The sequence below is a fragment of the Phascolarctos cinereus genome, unplaced genomic scaffold, assembly GCF_003287225.1.
Source record: "Phascolarctos cinereus isolate Bilbo 61053 unplaced genomic scaffold, phaCin_HiC Scaffold_4;HRSCAF=312, whole genome shotgun sequence".
In the NCBI taxonomy this organism is placed as follows: Eukaryota; Metazoa; Chordata; class Mammalia; order Diprotodontia; family Phascolarctidae; genus Phascolarctos; species Phascolarctos cinereus.
Window position 1 is genome coordinate 577,155,725 of NW_027555847.1, and position 22,867 is coordinate 577,178,591.

General features: G+C 39.1%; 1 protein-coding gene across 2 annotated transcripts in view; it reads right to left on the reverse strand.

The window, feature by feature from the left end:
• Positions 1–624: 624 nt before the first annotated feature.
• The window catches only part of CNGB3 (cyclic nucleotide gated channel subunit beta 3), a 189,460-nt gene continuing 167,217 nt past the window's right edge, over positions 625–22,867 (reverse strand). Inside the window, exons 16-18 of one of the 2 annotated variants that reach the window (XM_020970100.2) lie at positions 5,021–5,167; positions 4,273–4,447; positions 625–1,019 (exon numbers count right to left, since the gene is read on the reverse strand). In XM_020970100.2, the coding sequence (XP_020825759.1) occupies positions 741–1,019; positions 4,273–4,447; positions 5,021–5,167 (601 nt within the window). In that variant the 3' untranslated portion in view covers positions 625–740. Of the gene's footprint in view, positions 1,020–4,272; positions 4,448–5,020; positions 5,168–5,194; positions 5,429–22,867 lie in introns of those variants that run through there. The other variant, XR_013486280.1, reaches the window with a different exon arrangement.

Consider the following 22,867-nt stretch of genomic DNA (forward strand, 5'->3'; position numbering starts at 1 on the left):
CTATAATCTACTAATCTACTAATGAAACTTTGGATTTGGCTAGTTGCCCAAGTCCCTCAGTGTGTATGTTGTATTTAGACTTTGGTAGGGGGACATTTTTCATCTGAAATGCACACTAGCTCTATAGCAGTCCTGTTTGCTTCCAGCTGACTGGCCTGTTGCTTATTTGATCTTGTGAGCACCATTAATGTGCAGGCTAAAGTGAAGGATCATTAAATATCTTTGGACAGAAGTCATCAGACTTCTGGTGGTAATTGAGCCCCATTAGTTATCAAGGTAAAATAGACATAGAGGAAAGAAGAGAAAAATAGGCACAATATATCTAAATAAGAGTCACACTAGAAAGGGCTACAAGATAGGGTGTCCAGAAAAAAATAAAAAGGAATGGACCAAGAGCCACTTAAGAATGAAGAGAAAATGAGGAGTATAGGAAGAAGTAATGACCAAATGGAGAAGAACAGGAGAAGGAAAAAAAATGGAACTAGGAAAAAAAATGAGGAATGAGTATAAATATAAAGTTAATGGCAAATACGAATCTTAGGGATTATCAATAACCTTACTATTCTTACATAAAATAGAACTTTCAAATCAAATCCAAGAGATAGTAAGCAAATGATTTGCCTGTGAGGGGTCTCAGAAGTAGAAGAAACAAAACCTTTCTTCTTTCATTCATTTAAACTAAACTCCTAGGCACTCTGCTCTTAGGAAAATGTCTGGACTTACATGAAATCAAACGTTTATTACTGTGCCTTCTCTTTGATTTCGACTGTAAGAATTTCTTCTTCTGCATTAAAGGAAGGGGTCATGGTGATGAGAAATGATTTTTTAGCATTGCCCCTGGGTAGGACTGCCTTTGGTATAGGCTGGGGCTTTTCTTCTATGACAGGTCTCGATTTACATTTGAGCCTGTCCATTGGTTTTTCCGTTTCATTTCCCAATGTATCTTTGGCCTCCTCCACTTGTTTCTCTACTGCTTCATTTACGTGGACTTCTACTCCCTCAGTTTTTTTATCTTTTTCCTGAAAAATAATAATAAAAAAAAAAGCATTGGCATAGAATTAGCCCTGAAATCACAACCAAGGGTTTTCAACTTCATTTGCCTAGTGGTTACCTTAATGTTCAAGGTTATCACTTGGAAAAGGAATCTCTGAATTACTCTTCTCAGGGGAAGAGAAACTCTGCATGTAGTTTCTGTATGTCAAATGGAATGTTGACATAGAACTTCTGAGTTAGAGTGAAGGGCAGGTTTGGGCCTATGCATTTCTACATTTGCCCAAGGATTCTCCACCTAACTCTATGCATGTGATTGTTTAGATAGCAGAAGCATCAGGTTCAAAGTACTTATTATGTAAGTATCTTTTTCTGTGTGTACAAGCTGCTGAAGAAGAATGAAACAGAAATGGGCATCTCTCCCTGAGGAAGATTCCCTTTTATTTATCACAGATGTGCTTGGACAGAGACCACTGTGTGCTCTAGATCTAGTACAAGGGTTTTTAACCTATGGGTGAACTTTTTTTTTTATTAATTTATTTTGATTTATCAACAATCACTTCCATATGCTTTTGAGTTTAAAATTTTTCTCCCCCTTCCTCCCCATCACCCTCCCCAAGATGGCGCACAATCTTATATAGGCTATACATATACATTCCTGTTAAGCACATTTTCATATCAGTGATATTGTAAGTAAGAATTAGAACCAATAGGGGGAACCACCAGAAAGAGGAAACAAAACTCAATAAAAGAAAAAAAATAGCAAATAGTATGCTTCGATCTGCATTCAGACTCCATAGTTCTTTCTTTGGATGAGGATAGGTGATGAACTTTAAAAAAAAAATTGATAATTGATAATGTTGGCATGATTGATTTTATTTTGTAATCCTAATGCAGCTAGTAGAGTGATGCAGTGGAGTTGGGAAGAGCACAGCCCAAATCCAACGTCATAAATTTACCAGATGCATAACTCTGGACAATTCATTTAGCTTCTGTCTGAATCAGTTTTCTTCTCTGTAACATGACTAGAATATCACCTACTTCTCACGAGGTTTTTGTGAGAAACAAATGGGATAGTGTTCATGCAGCAGTTTGCGAACCTTAAAGCACTACATATAAATGCTGGTCATTATTTTTTTGTGGTTGTTAAAAGGCATTATTCTGAGAAGGGGTCCATGGGCTTCACCAGGCTGCCAAAAAGATCAATGACGTAAAAAGGTTGAGGTCATTCTAGTTTCCTCTCTAATAGTGACCTGCTTTTGACCTTAGGCAGGGTTAAGCAGGTTATTTTATCCCTAACCTGTCTGGGCCTTAGTGTCAGCGTTCATAAAATGAGTGGGTTGGACTCACTGAGCTCCCAAGGTTCTTTTTTTGTTATAAATCTATGATCCTTTTTATTTCACTGTACTTCTGGTGCCTCATTTAGGAATAATTTGGACTACGTGTAAATGCTTATAAGAGGCAGAAAGTGAATAAGAGGACAAATCTATGATTTCATTGGTGCAGAGAACCAGCGAATAAAAGAAAAACAATTAAGCACTTATTATGTAGCCATTTGCTGTGCTCACTAAACACTGGGGACTTGAACACCGAAGTAAGACAGCCCTTTCCCTCTATGAGTCTCCATTTTAATAGGAGGAGATAATCCATATGGATTGAGATTAGCATTTGCCATGGAGTCAAGGAGCTGTGAATGACTCTGACCCGTGCTAGCTATGGAATCCTGGCCAACTCTCTTCTCAGTAACCTGAGCAACTATTCGAGACTAAAGGCTGAAAAATAGATTCTGATCTGCATCAGTAGTATTTTTTTTAAATTTTAAAAATGCGAAAAAACTAAAAAAAATTTTCTGCACCAATAAAATCATGGATTTGTCCTTTTCTTCCCCTCCAAATACACACACACACACACACACACACACACACACACACACACACACACACACTTTTTTCCCAGAAGGGGGGGAATGTCAGTTTTTTTATTTCATTAGTATAGGGAACTCCCAGCATACAGTGTCCCTCTCATGATTTATTAGTAACTTATCATTTTAGAGAGTTGCCTAGGACATTGAGAAATTAAGTGATCTGCTCAGGGACACATAGCTACTATGTGTTTATGAATTGTATAAGAGGCTGTATGTGAACTGGGGTCTTTTGATCTCTAAAGTTGGTTCTCTGTCTACTACCTAGTATACCATGCTGATATGATATGCAACCACCACACCTATCCAAAGGCATGTGTGTATGTATATACATACATATACATGTATATGTGCATATATATGTATGTATGTGTGCATATCTATATCTATATCTATATCTGTATCTGTATCTGTATCTATATCTATATCTATATCTATATCTATATCTATATCTATATCTATATCTATATCTATATCTATATCTATATCTATATCTATATCTATATCTGTCTCTATCTCCAACTTCATCTCCATCAACTCCACCTCCAAAGCCAACTCACTGACTGTCTCTGGCTCTCTCCATACATATGTATAACCTGGCCCTGGCCTACCTTTCCAATCTTCTTACACCTTACTCCTTTTTGAGCATTCTTTGACCCAGTGGCACTGGCTTCTTTGCTTCTCCTTCCACAAGATACTCCATTTTCTGACTCTGTATGTGTCTCCTGAGCCTAGAATACTGTCTCATTATTTTTACCTCCTGGCTTCCATCAACTATCAGCTAAAATCCCACCTTCTATAAGAAACCTCTTCCTATCCTCCTTAATTCTAGTACCTTCCCTTGCCTGATGATCTCATTTATTTTGAATATATCTTGTTTGTCTGCCTCGTTAGATTGTGAGCTCCTTGACAGCATGAACTTTTTTGGGGGAGTAGGGGGAGGGAGGATTGAATTTTATATCTCTAAGACAGCATGGTACTTGGTAGCAGGTGTTTAGTAAATGCTTGTTGACATCACTCTTCTCTCAGCCTTAGTTTACTAATCTGTAAAATGGGGATAATGCTAGCACCTTTCTTGCAAGGTTGTTGTGAGGATCAAAAGATATAATGTATGTTTGGGGGCAGCTAGGTGGTGCAATGGATAGAGCACCCGCCCTGGAGTCAGGAGGACCTGAGTTCAAGTCTAGACTCTTACATTTAATACTTTCTAGCTGTGTGATCCTGGACAAGTCACTTAACCCCAAGTGCCTCTCCAAAAAAAAAAATAATATATGTCACAAGTTTTTCAAACTCTAAAGTAAATGAGATTTCCCCCTTCCCTCCCTACTTGGGAAAGTTAATTGTTTTCATTCATTCATTACCTGAGCTGCTATTTCTTTCTTCAGTCTTAGTAGTTTTGCAAGATTTGTTTTATTTGAGCCGCCCAGTAAGGCTTTAAGCATTTTGGGTGTCTTTTCTTTGGATGGGAAGAGAAGAGCAAAACCTTTCAGTGGATGTGGGGCCTCTGTGGGCTTAGCCTTCTGCTTTAGAAGTAATCTGCAAACAGACGATAAGAGACATCATTAAGGAGCTCAGTGAAAGCTTGGACAAAAATCATCCTGGTGAGCTGACCATTACTAATATTATCTACTTGTACAAACTAAGTTATATATAAAACTTAGAGAAAGCCCCAAGTAGGCTGACGTGCTATTTTCTATGGTCATTCGTCCTCCTTTTGTAGCGACTGTAACACACACACACACACACACACACACACACACACACACACACACACACACCACTTACCTTGTCTTTAAAAAAAAAAAAGAAATAGTACATCATTCAGCTATTATATCTCAGCAGTTCAGTTTCTCACTATTTAAGTCTAAAGGCCACATCTTCCTGAATTTTGGGGGCTCCCAAAGAACATTAATTCTGTGGGCATAAGTGATTTACATATGTCAATTGGATGAAGTTGTCTTGCCATCAGAACCCAGTTCTCCCCTCACAAAGGCTGTCAATAGGTATCCTAGGAAATCCTATCTGATGTTCCATCCCTCTTTGGATGTGTCTACTCCGTTTTTTCATAAATTAAAACCCTCTCTGTATTTTCTTACTGTATTTTCATACTTGGCTTTCTGCATGAGGAGCTTCTCAGAATCTGGATAGTACACTAAGATTTCACTGAGTGTCTTTTTGTCGAGGATAAAGAGATTGGCAAATCCATGGGCCACCACATTAGCTGTCCGATGGTTTCCTCCACCTTTTGCCAGAAGGCTGTAAGATAGAAAATGATCATTTTACCTTTTGAGATCTCTCTCTTTTCTTCCTTTGAGAGCTTTTCTTCAGACATCCCTGTAGTGTCCAAAATTTAGTGATGGTACCACTTAAAAGATGCTTCCCCACAGTCAAGTGAGTAGGTATGCTTCCTGAGGTCAGGGATGTTATGGGGACAGAACTTATTTCAGCTGAAATATATGTAGGGCTTTATGACTGTAAAGTGCTCTTATATACACACGATCTCACCTAGTCCTCACTTGCTACCCTGTGAGGTAATAATAATAATTGTGACTAACGTTTGTGTAGCTTTAATTCTCAAGGGTTTCCCTTGGCAATGACAACCCTCTAAGGGTACATAAGGGAATTGTCAATCTCCATTTTACACTTAAGTAAAAAGACTCAGGAAGGTTTAGCTACTTGTCTAGGATTCTTCAACTAAGTAAGCAGCAACTAATTCAGAATTGGAACCTACTTCTGACTCCAAGTCCAAGGATCTTTCCATTAAATCTCAGGGACCAGACAGAGGTAGTCATAGTTTTATATCTGTCCTTCCTCTCTGCCTATTGAAGATGTGTCCCACCAACACTTTTATCTCAGAACCTATATTTGAAGAAACTGACCCTGCTTCAAAACCAAGGCCAGCTCAAATGCCCAACCTTGATCCTGTAGCTTTGGGGTTCCTAACCTGGGCTCCATGCATACCATTTCCTGGCATCTATGGACAGATTTAAGTAGGTTCATGAATTTGGGTGGAAAAAAATAGCATTTTTATTTTCAATGTCTACCTGAAATGTAGCATTTCCTTCAATTATAAATGTAGAGGAGAAACATTATTCTGAGAAGGCTTTCATAGGTTTCCCTAGACTGCCAAAAGGGTCTATGACACAAAAAATTAAGAGCATTTACTCTAATTGAAAGTATTCCTTTTATCTTCTAAATTCCCATTGTTTGTACCACTTGTATGGCAAATCACATGGTGCTTTGCATCACAGTATTTCCATACACATCACATATCTCCCAACCAGAGTGGCATACATTACTTGAGGACAAGAATCATTTCTTTGGTTCAATCGAAGTATGTTTGATTCAGAGTCAGAGTACTGGGATTCTAAGCCTTATCATTATATGACCCTGAGCAGTCTCTATGACCCTCAGTTTCTTTCTCCATAGATGAGGAAGTTGTAAAGTCCCAGCTAGCTCTAAATTTACCAATCAATCAACAAAATTTTACTAAATGCTTACTAAGTGCCTGGTACTTGGGCAGCTAGGTGGCACAGTGGACAGAGTGCTGGGCTTAGAGTCAGGAAGACTCATCTTTCTGAATTAAAATGCAGCATCAGATACTTACTGGCTGTGTGACTTTGAGCAAGTCATTCAACCCTGCCCCAGTTTCCCCATCTGTAAAATGAGCTGGAGAAGGAAATGGCAAACCACTCTAGCATCTTTGCCAAGAAAACCCCAAATGGGGTCATGAAGAGTTGGACATGACTGAAAACAACCAAACTTTGCTGAAATGCTAGAGTGAAACAAGTGAACAAGTGAAACAATCCCTGCCCTCAACGAGCTCATTTTCTAATGGGGGAGGTGACACATAGAAGCCTATACGTAATAGATACAGGATGAAAACAAGGTAGTTTTGGGAGCAAGCTAATTTTGCACTAGCTGCTGGGGAAATCAGGAAAAGTTTTATGGAGTTCTGTGAGCTGGTTTTGAAGGAAACCAGAGATTCTAAGAGGGAGAGATGAGGATTCAATACATTCTGTGCATGGGGGACCACTAGAGTTAAGGCACACAGCTGAGAGATTGAATGTTTTATTGGCAGAACAGCACAGAGGCTGGTATGTTGGATTGCAGAGTGTATGGAGGGTAGGAGTATGTAAGAAGAGTGGAAAGGGAGGAAGGAATCGGGTTGTAAAGAGATTTAAATGTTAAAACAGAGGGGTTTATGTTTTATCCTGGAGGTAATAGGGAGTCACCAGAGTTCACTGAGCTCCCCAATAAACTTAATATTGGGAGTGGGGGACAGTGTAACAGGATAAGACCTGAACTTTAGGACAATCTCTTCATTAGATGAGTAGAAGATAAATTGTAGTGAGGTGAGGCTTGACAAAGGGAGTCCAAATAGGAGACTGTTGCAAAAGTCCAAATGAGAGGTGATGAAGGACCTGAACTATTGGGATGGCTATGTGAGTGCAGAGGAGGGCAGTCATGCTGTGGTGATTAAAAATGACAAAATTTGAATACTGATTGGCTGTATAGGGTGAGTCAGAGTGAGGAGTCCAAGGATGGTGATGTCCTTTAAGTTACCTTGGGGCAGCTAGTTGGTGCCTGAAGTCAGAAAGACCTGAGTTGAAATCTTACTTCAGACACTTACTGGCTGTGGCTCTGGGCAAGTCATTTAAGCTCTATTTGCTTCACTTTTCTCACCTGTAAAATGAGGATAATAATAGCACCTATCTCTCAGGGTTGTTGTGATGATCAAATGAGATAATAATTGTAAAGAGCTTGGCACCATATAGTTGTCATTGTTGTTTGTCCTTTTTTTTTTAAAATAAATTTGTTTATTTATTTTTAGTTTCCAACATTCACTTCCATAAGATTTTGAGTTCTAAATTTTCTCCCAGTCTCTCCCCTCCCCTCACCCCAAGACGGCACGTATTTTGACATAGGCTCAACAAATACACTCATATTAAACCTATTTTCACATTAGTCATGTTGTAAAGAAGGATTAGAACTGATGGGAGAAATCATGAGAAAGATGAAACCAAAAAAGAGAGAGAGAGAGAGAGAGAGAGAGAGAGAGAGAAGAGAGAGAGAGAGAGGGAGCAAATAATATGCTTCCATCTGCATTCAGATTCATAGTTCTTTTTCTGGATGTGGACAGCATTTTCCATCTTCAGTCTTTTGAAGTTGTCTTAGATCCTTGCATTGCTAATGTTCTCTATCTCGTGTTCAGTTATAAATTTTTCTGGTCTCTGTAAATCTGACAGGGAAACTAATTTTGCTCTCCTAGTTTGCTTTGATCAATTTTTATATTTAAATCATATACCCATTTTGACTTTATTTTGGTGTATGGTGTAAGATGTTGTTCTAGGCCTAGTTTCTGCCATGCTATTTTCTAATTTTCCCAGCAGTTTTTGTCAAATAGTGAGTTCTTATCCCAGAAGCTGGGAGTCTTTGGGTTTATCAAACAGCAGAGTACTATAGTCATTGACTACCGTGTCTTGTGTACCTAACCTATTCCTCTGATGTACCACTCTATTTCTTAGCCAGTACCAAGTAGTTTTGATGATTTTGTCCTTTGTTTTTGAAGACGACCAATGATACATACCATGGGTGATGTCTTGACTGTTGAATGAATTGAATTTAAGTGAGGCAGAGTTGCACAAAGTCATCAGCCTCACTTTTTCCTCCTGAGTCATTGAAATCCACTGGCAAAACAAAAAGTCAGGATGGTGCGTGATGGCCCAGGATGCAGTGGATAACCTTGGCATTTTCTATGTGTGACCAAGCCCTAAGTGCTACATAGTGCCTACTTCAGCTGACTTCATGGCCATTGGAACGAGTTATTCTAATCCATTCATTCCACTGAGGGATGTCTTCACACGCTTGGGGGTAAACATCCCCCCTAACTCAATGACAGGTTTGAGGTCTGTTGGTTATCCTCAAACTGGTTTAGCCCATTTACAGAGATGGTTTACTGGGGTGTGGCTGCTGCCCATGCTAAAGCTTTTTGGAGCCATTGGTGAGAGGTGGGTGAAAGGTAGACACCAATGAGAGATTAGTAGCCCTGAAAAGGGCTTGGCAAACCCTCACACCAGAGGTGCTAGTCCTCCCTGAACCCTCCATGCACTCCCACCATACGGTAAGATCTGTATAAATGTTAGCTATTCTTATTACCTTAAATTAGGAAGAACCTTTCTCTACCTTTCTTTTCACAGAGTGAAGTATTTTGTACATAATAGGTGCTCAGCAAATATTTGATCAGTACTGAGTGAATGACACTAAAGGATCCAATATATCAATGAATAAGATAAAAAGGTGAATTTTAAGAATATAAGGACCAAAAATAATAGGTTGTAAGTTCCCTTGAGGCATTTAGGGACTCTACTGTGTGAAGATAGCAGGAAGATTTTCTCCTTTAGGGTCAATTAGTAGGAAATGGGGAGGGAAGAGAGATGTTAATCAAAAACACAATAGCTAAGAGATGGAAAGGATGAAGAAAAGTCCTTGGAAGTAATGTTTCTAGACTCTTAGGTCACTATCCTGGAATGACAGTTTGGATAAAACCAGAAGCAGACAGCTTCTGTCTTCTATGGCAGGGATATGCTGAGGAATATCGATCAGGCATTGATCATGCTCAGTTATTGCTGTCATACCAGGACGTAAGAGAGTGTTGCATAGAGAACAGAATGCTGATCTTATGGTCAGGAATACCTGAGTTCAAATCCTGTCTCAGACACTTTCTACCTGTGTAACTTTGGGCAAGTCATTACGTGCTTCAGTTTCCTCATCTAGATGAGAGAATTGGACCCATTGATCTGTAAGGTCCTTTCCAGCTCCAAATCTGTGTTCTTGTAATCTATGGCAAAGAAAGTAATCCATAATCCCACTGGTTAATGCTGAACTTTATTGGTTTAAAGACCTCCTCCCCCTCACAAATCTTACTATTTTTCATTTCTACTGAAGAACAGCATCTAACTCCTTCCTCCTGAATCCACCTATGACGGTAGTTTGGTGAGATCTAGGCTCATTTAAAACTTGTTTTCCAAAGTGAAATATCTGCACTAACACTTAGAAAAGGCCTCTTAAATCTATAGCAGTTGAATCCATTAATGCCCATTTTTTTGGTCTTTATATCCCCAGTACCTGTAGGGCATAGTTCTTGGCATGCTAGCATTTAATAACTGCCTGTTGATTGATTTTCCCCTGTTGGTCTTTGCTATTTTCTGTTAAATATCTCTTTACCCAGAAAGCACAGTAAAATTTCTAAGCCCCACTTTTTTCACATTCTCTAGGGAAAAGAAAAAACAAAAGATACGAGTTTGAGATTTTGTCCAAAGCAATACCCTTGCCTTGTTTTTGCAGAAGTGAAATGAGGACTTCTTGAGCAGAATTTGAGCATCAGTGACTAACTGGACACCACCACTGGATTATCCAATTGAAAAGCTAGTCAGTTACTAAGCACTTGATTGTTGAAGATGGATAAAGGCAGGCCCAAAAGCTGCCCAGTTTTGATCTGTGAGTGAGACTTGAGTGTTTATGCGTGGCTGCCAGACTGTGAGAGCAGAACAGAAATAGAATATTTAAATGTCAGGTTATTTTGAGATTTCTCAAGCTTTAATTAAACTTGCCTGTAGGTCACAGGTTGAGAGATCTTGATGGGCTTTTGAAGGGGAGTAATTGTCTGCCAGATGGATTTTACCCAAACTTTCTCAGCAGTGTTTAAAATAGCTTCTTTTCTCTCTTGTCCACAGAGTATTTTTCCAGCTTTTTGGCAAAGAGAAGCTTTGCTCATCTGATCACACAGTTAAGCTTCAGTATGGCATGGTAGATAGAAAGCTAGTTTAGGATTCAGGAAGATATGGGACAAATTTTGGATGTGTGATGCCAGGCAAGTCTCTTAACCTCTTAGGGAGTAAGTCAAAGTTGCAGAAAAGATGCTTATCTATATTGGTGGAAGAAGTTCATCACTGGGAGCTCCCTACATTGATCAAATCAGAAATCTGTTAAAAAAAAATTTAACCAGTAAGAAATTCCCCAAATGTTCACAGTTCTATAGGGAGATTCTTTAATGCTAGTCAAAGGGAAAAGACATGTAACAGTTCAGGGTTATGGCCAGCTGTTCCTAGAGAACATAAAAAGTGGGCAGAATAATGAATTGGTAATGTAGGAATGAAGCCAAGATTCACCACTAATTTTCTGAGCAACCTTGGATAGTTGTCCAAAATACCTTTATGGACCTTCCTATAAAATCAGTCAACAAGTATTTATGAGATTTATTAACTGACTGTTCTCACCAGAGGTGGTGACTTTTTTTTGTACAGCCTCCTAAAACCTTTTACTATGACACGGAAGCATTGGGATATGAGTCAGAGGAAGACTGAATGTCCACACAAAGAACTTGGTGTTTTGAATGCCCACTATGTGTTCAGTGAATCAGCAAGCAATTGTTAAATGCCCACTGTGAGCCAGGCATTATGCCAGCTGATGGTAGTACAAAGACAAGAATGGAAACAGTCCTTGCTCTCAGGGAACAATACAAATATACACAAGAAATACTGAACAATTAGGAAGGGCACTCAAAGTTTGGTGAATCAGAGAAGGCTTCACAGACAATATGCTGTTTGAGCTGAGCCTTGAATCGAGAGATTCTGTGAGACTGAGGTGAGGAGGAAATAGATTTCAAGCATGGGAGAAGATCTGTGCTAAGCCTCAGGGATGGGAGATGGAATGCTATATATGAGGAACATAGAGAAAGCTATGTGGCTAGACCAGAAAGGGCAGGAAGAGGAGCTGGCCACTTTAGGAGAAACATGAAAATTTAGTTCTCTTAAGGAGCTGACTCTAGTTGGGGAGAGGAGACCAACACAGAGGACGAGATAACAATGGGAGGCAAAAAAGATCATGGTACCAAATTGTACAGTACAGACTAGAAGTTCTGGAGGAAATTGGAGAGGGGAGAAATGAATGAAGGATGAGGCACTAATGAAGTTCTTATTAAAAGAAGTAGGACTTTAGTTGAGCCTTGGTGACTAAATAGGCCATAAAGAAGGAGAAAGGAGGACATTCCAAGTGAGGGGACCAATATGAATAAAGGCATAAATGTGTAAAGGAGAATGGCATGTCCATAACATTGAGGAAACTGGCTGGTCCAGAAGAGAGGAACATATTAGAGATGAGAAGGAAATAAATTTGGATAGGTAGTATGGAGTGATATTAGTAGGGGAATAGTAATAGGGGCAACTAGGTTTTGCAGTGGTTAGAACGCTGGATCTGGAGTTAGGAAGACCTAAATTCAATATGGCCTCAGATACTTAGTAGCTGTGTGACCCGGTCAAGTCACTTAACCTCTGTTTGGCTCAGTTTCCTCACCTGTAAAATGGGGATAGTAATGGTACCTACATTCCTGGGTTATTGTGAGGATCAAATAAGATAACTGTAAAGCATTTAACATGGTGCCTGGTATGTTAAATATATAAATGTTAGTTATTATTATTAGCTATTATTATGGACAGTCTTAAAATTTGGTATAGTTCAAATCTGTTGCAGTAGGAAATAGGGAGCCATTGAAAGTGTTCGAGCAGGAGTGCTAAAACAAAATTAATATTTCCATCCCTTTTTCAACCTGTGACACCTGTGGAATTGAGATCATATATTCATTCTTTCGATAGCTATTCATGGATCTGGTCATCTGTCTGTCTTTACCTCTGACCTCTATATCATTCTCATTGTTATATATATTCTTTTTTTAAAAAATTTTTTAAAATTAATTTATTTTGTTGTATCAACAATCACTTCCGTAAGCTTTCAAGTTTTAAATTTTTCTCCCCTCCTTCCCAACCTCCCTCCCCAAGACAGCTCAAAATCTGATATAGGCTATACGTATACATTTCTATTAAACGTATTTTCACATTAGTCGTATTGTAAGGAAGAATTAGAACCAATAGGAGGAACCACCAGAAAGAGGAAACAAAACTCAACTGAAGAAAAAAAATAGCAAATAGCATGCTTCAATCTGCGTTCAAACTCCGTAGTTCTTTCTTTGGATGTGGATAGCATTTTCCGTCATGAGGCCTTTGGAGTGCATGTATTCTCAAACAACCATATTTTCCTTCCTCTGTCTAACACTGGATCCAAACTGCCATCCTTCATGTCAGGTATTGGCAAAAGAAACGAGGAGGCAACAAAGGCACCTTTGTACTAGTGGGGAACAAGGAAGGAAGGAAAGAAGGAAACAAGAATTTTATTGAGCCTACGATGTGCCAGGTAGTGCTAAGTATTTTACAAATGTTATCTCACATGATCTTCACAAAACCCTGTGAGGTAGGTGCTATTATGATCCCCATTTTACAGCTGAGAAAACTGAGGTAGAGATTAGTGACTTGTCCAGGGTCACACAATTATTGTCTGGGACTGAATTTGAACTCATGCTTTCCTGACCCCAGGCCCAGTGCTCTGTGCCACCTATTTGCCTCTAACAAGGGCCTTTTGTGGCACCTTCTGCTGGTAACTAGATGTCTGTTAAAAGTGGTGAGTGTAACGGGTATTCCGAGGCTTACAGGGTGGTATGGAGGAAGTGGGGAGTAGATAAAATTTACTCTTGCTTGGGCTTACGTTTCAGTTCTTAGGACATACTTAGATAAATGACACTGGGGCGGGGGCGGGAGCTATGGCTGGAAAATAGAGGATCATGGACTTAGGGCTGGAAGAGGCCTCAGAGGTTATCTACTCCAACCCCTTCATTTTACAGACGAGTAAACTGAGGCCCAGGGAGACCAAGGGAATTGTTGTCAACCACATACATAGATTTGACTCTACACCCTTTGCCTTCAGGGCCAGCACTGTTTCAACTAGACCGTGTTGCTTCCTTCTACAACTTGCTGCCTAGTGTGTACACCAATGTAACTTAGGACTTGTACATGGCACCTAGGTATCTGGGAGGCAGAGGTTGTATATGGAAGAGAGAGACTTGTGTGAGTGTGTGTGTGTGTGTGTGTGTGTGTGTGTGTGTGTGTGTGTGTGTGTGAGAGAGAGAGAGAGAGAGAGAGAGAGGGAGGGGTTATATTTACGAGTGTGATGATCAATCAAAAATTTTAAGTGCCTACTATGTGCTAGGCATTTGAACTATAAAAACAAATGTGAAACAATCCTTGCTCAGGGAGGTTCTGTAACAATAAAATAGCTAATTTTGTACAGGACTTTAGGGTTCACAAAGCATTGTAAGTGTTGTCTGGTGCTAGATGATTTTGGGCGGAGAGAGAATTTGCTGCTTGGGGGAATTAGGAAAAGTTGAATAAATGACCTAAACCTTGAAGGACATTTAGAGATTCTAAGAGGCTGAGGTGAGGAAGCTGTGTGCGTATGTGTTCCATGTGTGAGGGAGAGCCAGTGAAAAGACAGAGATGGTGTCGTGTATGAGGAACAGTGAGAAGGTGAGTGTGACTGGATTGTATGTTGTGAAGAGGAATGTGTAGCGAAGCTGGAAAGATGAAGGACAGGTTGTGAAGCACATTAAGTGAAATTAAAATTAAATTAAATGAGGGGATTTACATATGATCCTAAAAGTAATAAGGAGACACTGGAGATTACCAAGGAAGGGATGATATGGTCATGCCTACCCCTTAAGAAAATCACTTAGGGAGTTCTGTGGAAGATGGCTTGGAGAGTGAAGAGGCTTAAGGGAGGAATACCAATAGGAAGGCAACTGCGATGGTCCAGGTGAGAGATAGTGAAGGCAGCCCACACTAAGGGTGGGGTGGGGATTATGCAACAGGAGAGAAAGGGTCTGAGGTGAGAGATGCTGTGGTGATAAATGAGAAGTTTTGGCAACTGATTGGCTCTGTGGGTAAGGAGTAGAGCATAACAGAGGATAACTGAGATGAACAACCTGAGTGACCATTGTACTAACTGGAGAAATGTGTGATGAGAGAGCCTCTGCCCTCTTGGAGATGCTGTCTCCTTCCTTAGAAGTGCCAGAGCATTTTGGAACTTTCTCTAGTTCTGGAAGAAAATTGAATCTGGAGCCAAATGACCCGGGTTTGAATTGATGCGGTGGGTAGAGTACCAGTCCTGGAGTTGGGAAGACTCATTTTCCTGCGTTCAAATCTGGCCTCAGACACTTACTAGCTGTGTGATCCTGGATGAGTCACTTAACCTTGTTTGCCTCAGTTTCCTCATCTGTAAAATGAGCTGGAGAAGGAAATGGCAAACCAACCCAGTATCTTTGCCAAGAAAACCCCAAATGGGGTCACAAAGAGTTGGACATAACTGAAAAATGATTAAACAACAACTCTTGCTTGACTTTTCTGGGCCTCAGTTTCCTCATCTGTAAAATGAGAGGCTTGGATTAGATAACCACTAAGATCTCTTTTAGCTCTAAATACGTAATTCTTTATTAGAGTGATTATGCATTTTATGTCCCTTCCTTGACTCTAGCTCTGTGAGGAAGGGAAGGTAGAAAACATGTATGTCGCACCATGTGCCAGGTATTATGTTGTGCACTTTACAAGTATTATTCATTTAATCCTCACAACAGCCTCTATCATTATAATACCCATTTTACAGTTTGGGAACCTGAGGAAGACAAAAATTAAGTCGTGTGCCCAGGGCCACATAGCTGGTAAGTATCCTTGATCAAATTTGAACTTGGGTCTTTTTGACTCCAGGCATAACGCTCTGTGTACCATATCACCTTAGCTGTCATTCACAAAATGTTTTCCTTGTAACAGTCTTGTAAAAGAAATGGTGCCAATGCTGTTGTCTTCACTTTGCAAGTGAGGAGACTGAAGCTTGGAGAAGTTAACTGATTTAGCCACGGTCACATAGCTGGTATGAAGGCAGGATGTGATGTTAGGTTGGTCTACACATTCAGTTTTCTTTCTGCTACATAAACTTCCAGGGGGATATGGGGAACAACAGGCAAATAACTGGGGGGAAAAGTTGATGTTTGTGGTCAAGGAAAACCTGTGAGACTTATTAAATCAGAGATAATGCTATGCTGACAGCATTCACTGTCACTTGAGATTATTTTTTATAGGAGAAACAAAGCAAAACCTAGTGCTCTCTATTTAGAGGTCACTACATCAAACATTGAGTGAGATGAAAACTTTAAGCATTTTTAGCATTAAACACACATTTCCAGCTGGGGTCACGATTTGCAGGGAGGGAGGTCACATCTTTGCTTTCTAGGCCTCTTTAGGGAAAAATTTGCATCTAGGTCAAAGTTATTAAAAAAAACCCTGCTGCTAGGGATTTTTCAACAACTTCTTAATAAATCTGAATAAAACTCTGTTTCTCTCTCTTTTTGTCTTTCCTTCTCTCCTCTCCTCCTTACTTCCCAATAATAAATTAATAAATCTGAATAAAACTCTATTTGTCTCTCTCTGTGCGTGTGTGTGCACTATGCAAATTTCAGAAGACATTTTAGGATTTCTCTTGCTCTGGTCTCTTTCTCCCTTTAGATGCTTTGATATTCACAGACTTGAGTGTAGCAAATGTATGTGGAAACTCAGAAAGTTTTTTTTTTTTAAAGAAAAACACTTTTGAGGAGAATCTGCATCCATAGATTCTTTGTAGTACTTCTACAGAGTACTTCTAGAGAATTCAGAGTCTGCAGGGAACAAAACTCAGGTCCTCTTTTCAGAAAGTTTTGATTCTGAAGTTGATTGAAATTGAATGAAAGGTAGGGATCAACTAAAAATTGGGGGAGGAGTAAAGAGAGGAAAGGAAACAGACAAAGAGAGAGCTAGAGCTAGAGAGAAAGGTCAACTTCATTTTATCCCATAGTTGCTTTTTATCTTCCCAGAGGCAGAATTATAGAGTGGAAAGAACACTAGGTTTGAGGTTAAAAGACCAGGCTGGAGATCTGGCTCAGGGGCTTTAAGTCACTTGACTTCTTGGAATTTTAGGTTCTTGGGAAAATTGGGGATGATAATGTGAAATGGAGGTGAAGAGTACTGGCACTGCCTTACTCCTTGTGAGAAGGAAATGAAACAATAATGTATGTAAAGCACTTTGCAAAATGTCAGCCTTTGTTATTATGATGTATGTAAAGTGCTTAACAAAGCTTGAACTGCTATACAGCTTGGGCTATTTTAATAAAAATTTTAAATGTAGTTTAAATTTATTAATTTATAAATAATTATATAGATTATATATTATATTAATTAATATAAAAATTAATTTATAAATAATTATATAAATTATATATCATATAAATCAATATAAAATTAATTTATAAATATAATTATAAATAAATTCAATTTAAATTTTATTTTCAATTCCTAATTCTTTCCTTTCTACCTCAACACCTCTTCCCCCTCCCCTCTTGAGAAAGCAAGAAAAAAACAAATATGTTACTAACATGTATAGTCAAGCAAAATCCTGTGTTACCTCTGGCCAAATCAACACTCTGAGTCTATCACCTCTTTGTGTGAAGGTGGGTAGCTTACCCTCTGGAATTGTGGTGGGTCATTGTGTTGGTCAGAGTTCCTAAATCTTTCAAAGTTGTTTGTTTTTACAATATTGCTGTTATTGTATAATCGTTCTCTTGGTTCTGCTCACTTCACTCTGTATCAGTTCACATAAGTCTTCATAGGTTTCTCTGAAACCATACCCTTCGTCAATTCTTTCAGCACAATAGTATTCCATTACATTCATCTAATATAACTTAGTTGTTCCTCAATGGGTGGGCCTCTTCTCAGTTTCTGGTTCTTTTCTGTAAATTATTTTTTCATCTGTTTATATTCACAACCTCACAAATGCATTTGCCTTTAATTGAGTACATAGACTAACTCTACCCTAGCTAGACTGAAGAGGTCCTAGCTAGAGCAGGTTGATGATAAAACCAGCTCAAATTCTTTCTTTGTCATTAGAGTCAAAATAATCAGAAAGTAAATGAACAGTATGATATAGATAGCCATTGTATTCACCTATGACACTTGGTATCAATGGTGAAAATGACTAGAATGGTCATTTCAATTGTACCTGGGTTTGATCGCCATACATCAATAATGTCCACTATCAGATTCATTGTACTTGCACAGAAACTTTCAAAACGTTTTAAAGAGCTTTGAATTTCTTGGAGTTAGATACTGGGTAAATATCAGGTACTGTTAACAATGGTATTCTCATGTTTTCATTCATTGTAATATTGAGAGAATTAGTGATACGATATCTGGAAAACATCTGGAACTCTCTGGAGGAAAGGTGGCACATCAGTGCAAAGTATTAGTACTTCTGAGAATGACATCAGCCATCCTCTTCAAGAGGATGTTCATGGTAAGTTGTCCTGCTCTGTCTCTCGGTCTCTGCTTGGTTTCACTCTCTGTCCCTGGCTTTGTCTCTGTTGCTCTGTCTGTCTGTCTCTCCTTTTTTCCTGCCCATGGAGTAGTGATGGGTTTGAGGTAGGGAAAAAGGGCACTAGCACGGTCTGTGACTCTGATGATGCCATCATGAAGCCTAGAATCTGACTTGGTAGACTGAGAGACTACAGTGTTATTTTGTTAACCACGTTCCCCAACAGATACGGTCCTATCTGTAGCGGATCTGGGCTACATGTGTTAGTTGAGAGTTAGTGGGCCTCAGAGTTGGGGTTTGGTGATGTCCTTTGTTAGTGGATTCATTGGCAGGTCCGTGTGGTGATCTGTGATGAATTTCAGCTGACAAATTCCTGTCTTGTGGTAGTGATCTGAGAATTTCCCATTGAGAACAGACAATGCTTTACAGTGACTGGCACATAGTAAGCACTTAATAAATGCTCAATCTACCTACTTGCCTGTTTATCTATCTTCTCCTTCTCTCCTTATGTACTTATCTATCCAGGTAGGACTAGAATGGAGGGTCCAACTAACAACAATGGTAGTTTCCAACTTGGTTTAAGTTTCCTCACTTCCAATCATAGTCCTCTACTGTACTCATACAGACAGCTAGGTCACACTGTGAATAGAGCACTGGGCCTGGAGTCAGAAAGACCTGAGTTCAAATTTGGCCTCAGACACTTAATAGCTATGTGAGCCTATGTAAATCACTTAACCCTGTTTACCTCGATTTCCTCATCTGTAAAATGTGCTGGAGAAGGAAATGGCAAAGCACTCCAGTATCTTTGCCAAGAAAAACTCCATTTTCTACATCAGCTGTTCTTAACCCATTTTTTTCATGGGCCCCCTTTGGCAGAGTAGTAAAGCCTATGGAAACCTCAGAATAAGGTTTTAAAATACACAAAATAAAATGAATAAAACTGCATAGGAAACCAATTATATTGAAATATAATGATCAAAATATTAAAAAAAACCCAACTGAACCACAACTATAACAAAATTTTATCCCATGGAGAATCAACCTTTGTTTTAGGAAGAGTATTTTGGCAGCTTTGCAAAGGATGGCTTGGTGAGGGGAGAGCAGAAGTAGAAGAAACCAATTAGGAGCCTTTTATAGTAGTTCAGGTGAGAGGTGATGAAGATCTTGAACCAGGATAGTGGGAGTGTAGATAGAGAGAAGGTAATGTATTTAAGAGAGATGGTAGAGGTAGAATTGGCAACTGATTGAGAGGTGATGGAAAGGAAAGCATTAAGAATGGCTTCCAGGTTATTGACCTAGATTATTAGAAGAATGGTGTTTCCTTCCATAGTTTATAAATGAGAAGAAATAGATGGCAAATTATCACTTGGAAATGAAGTCTTGCTGTCTATTAAATAAGTGTAAGTTAAAACACCTTTAAACTAGAAAAATCATTAAGTATAGCAAATGTCCTTTGGTAGGGGTGTGGACAAAAAATGTGGTGCTCCTGTGTATTTATTTATTGTTTTGAAACAGCATTTTGGCAACATGTAACAAATGCTACAAAGTGTGAAAATGGTTTAAACCCTTTGAGTTGGAAATTCCCCTTATAGGAATATGTTCTGAGAAGATGACCCAAAGGAAAAGAAAGTTTTATATTCTAGTACATTAGCATTGTGGAATCCTTTAGAGCTATTAAAAATTTTAGTGATTATGAAGAGTCATTACATGTAAAATATCTATGAAATACTGATGCCAAAAAAGCAGCATACCAGATAGTCATAATCAATGTGACAGGCTATGCAAAAATTTGTGTTGGTTCATGAACAAAAATAGGAGAATTTAATGAAATATAAATAGTTAAGAGTTTAATGTTCAGTGAATTGAGATTTTTTTTCCCCTTTCAAGTTGCTGGAGTCACTAATTCATAAAAATGTTTTATTTCAGATACGGTTACAAGTGAATTTCTGCTAACATGACCCAGTGTATGTGCTCTAGACTTGGCCCTAATTATAAGCCGAGTAAGGTACGCATGTTTATGGTTTGTTTTTTGAAGGCCCTAAAGACAGCACCAAATATTTCCTCTTGCTTTCATCCACCTCCAGCTTTTCACAGTGCATTTGAGTTAAGGCATTAACTCTGTTAAAATACCAATATTACCTGACAGAGAAACACATTAACCCATTATCACAATGCATCTGACAGTTCAAGTGCCATTTTCTACATCAGCTGTTCTTAACCCATTTCTTTTCATGGGCCCCCTTTGGCAGAGTAGTGAAGCCTATGGAAACCTCAGAATAAGGTTTTCAAATACACAAATAAAATGAATAAAACTGCATAGGAAACCAATTATATTGAAATATAATGATCAAAATATTAAAAAAAAAACAAGCTCATAAACCCCATGATACTGTCTACATGTTTTTCCAGCTGCCGGTGCTTTCTTCTAGTCTCTCTCACTGCCCACACCCTCTTTGTCTTCAACCAAAAATCTTGTATCTATTTTGGGTATATTTTTGTATATACCTTTGTGAAGAGAGAGTTGGTCAAAATACTCTGACCAATTGATTCCCCCCTTCCTCCAAGCCCAGTTGATGAAATCACAGACTGGACAGGCTTGCTACCCATTTGTGAAGTGTGAAGTCTTCCCTGATGGGATTGAAGGAAAGCTAGCAACAGGTAGCTGAAAATCGACCATAACCTTGGTGGGCTTTTAAAAAAAAAAACTAGCACCACAACTCAAGAGCAACAGAGACAGAGAGAGATGGAGACAGACAGACAGACATACACAGTCAGTCAGTCAGTGGAGGTGATGCCGATGAGTGGGACACCTGGCAACAGAGAAGAGACCTAGCTACGGAAGGATTAGAGAGTTAGCATTGACAGTCAAGGCAAAAGAGCTCTGTGGGATGTGACTCCTGTATCTCACTAGAGAATATGGAGGGGGGAATATTTCTTCTTCCTTCTTTCTACTGTTCCCCCTATCCTTCACCCCCCAGCCCATGGTATCTTGCAGTGTGGCTACTTGCACTTAGGAGAGAGACAGTCAGCTGGGCAGGAAGCACTCAGTTGATAAGTACTTATTAAGTACTTATTGTATGCCAGACTCTGTACTAAGCTCTGAGGATACAAAGGTAGGCAAAAATAGATTCTATCTTCAAGGAGTTTTCATTTTAATGAGGTAGACAATGTATGAATTATTATGTACATACAAATATGTTCAGAGTGAGTGGAGAAAGCCATTAGTCACTGGCTAGGGAACTAGAAAAGGCCTGCGGAAGGTAGAGTTTGAACTGAGTCTTGAAGGAAGCCTGGGAAACTGAGAGGCAAAAGTGAAGGGATAGCCAGGGAAGACAGGGGAACATGGAGTGTCAGCTTTGTGTTCAAAGACCTGCAAATAGACCAGCAGAACTGAGTAAAGTGTATGAAGAATGGAAAAATAGGAAGGGGACAAGTTAAAAAAAATAGCTTTAATTGCCAAACAGACAAATTTATATTTGATCCTGGGAGCCAATGGATGTCATTAAGCAGAGGGTGGGGTGACATGGTCAGAACTACATTTTAGAAAAATTACTTTGGTAGTTGTGCATAGGAGGCATTGGAATGGGAAAAGACTTGAAGAAATTATAATAGATCAAGTGAGAGGTGATGGGAGCTTGATCTAGGATTTTGATTGTATGAGTAAAAAGAAAAAGACATATAGGAGAGATGTTGCTGAGGTAGAAATTACAAGATTTGGGGCTAATTTGATGTGTGAAGTGAGAAAATTATAAGATTAGGTAATTGGGAGGATGGTGGTATTTTCCACAGCAATAGGGAGGTTCAGAATAGGGAAGGGTATGTTACTATTGAATTTGAGATGCCTATGGGACATTTAGTGTGAGATGTCAAAGAGCTCTGTTAAAGGAGATTCTGGGGGCAGCTAGGTGGCGCAGTGGATAGAGCACCGGCCCTGAAGTCAGGAGGACCTGAGTTCAAATCCAGCCTCAGACCAAACACTTGACATTTACTAGCTGTGTGACCCTGGGCAAGTCACTTAACCCCAATTGCCTAAAAGCAAAAAAAAAAAAAAAAAAGGAGATTCTGGTCAGCAAGCAGGGAGAGGGAAGAGGAAAGAGTATTTGGTGCTTGGTTGGTGGGAGAATAGGATTGAGAAAGGAAGAGAATCGTGAGAGGTGATGGGGAAGATGCTGAACAGAGATGAGGGAGGAACAGAAGAAAATCATCTATTTCATATTTTTCCTTTCATAATTTAGTCAACAGCAGAGAGTATGTCCATCATCCATAGCCTTATTACTAATAACACACACAATGCTTACAAAAGTTCTTTATTAATATTTAATTCTCATATGTGTTAGTACAACTTTAGTGCAAATTTAGTCCTAATTTTGCAGAAACTGAGGTTGACATTGAGTGACTCACTTAAGGTGGCACAAATAGAAAAGGGTAGACTTTGTATTTGAAATCTGGTGTTCTTACACCAAATCCAGTGTTGTTTTTTTTTTTTTCTACCGGGGATTGGCAAATTATGGTCTGTGGGCCAAATACAAATTTTAAAATGTAAAAATTGTTCTTAGCTTGTGGGCCATATAAAAATAGGTGGCAGACTGGATGTGGTCTGTGGGCCAGAGTTTGGCAACCCCTGCTCTATGCCATGCTTCCTTTTGCCCTGAATTTTAAAGATAGAGACTGATTTAT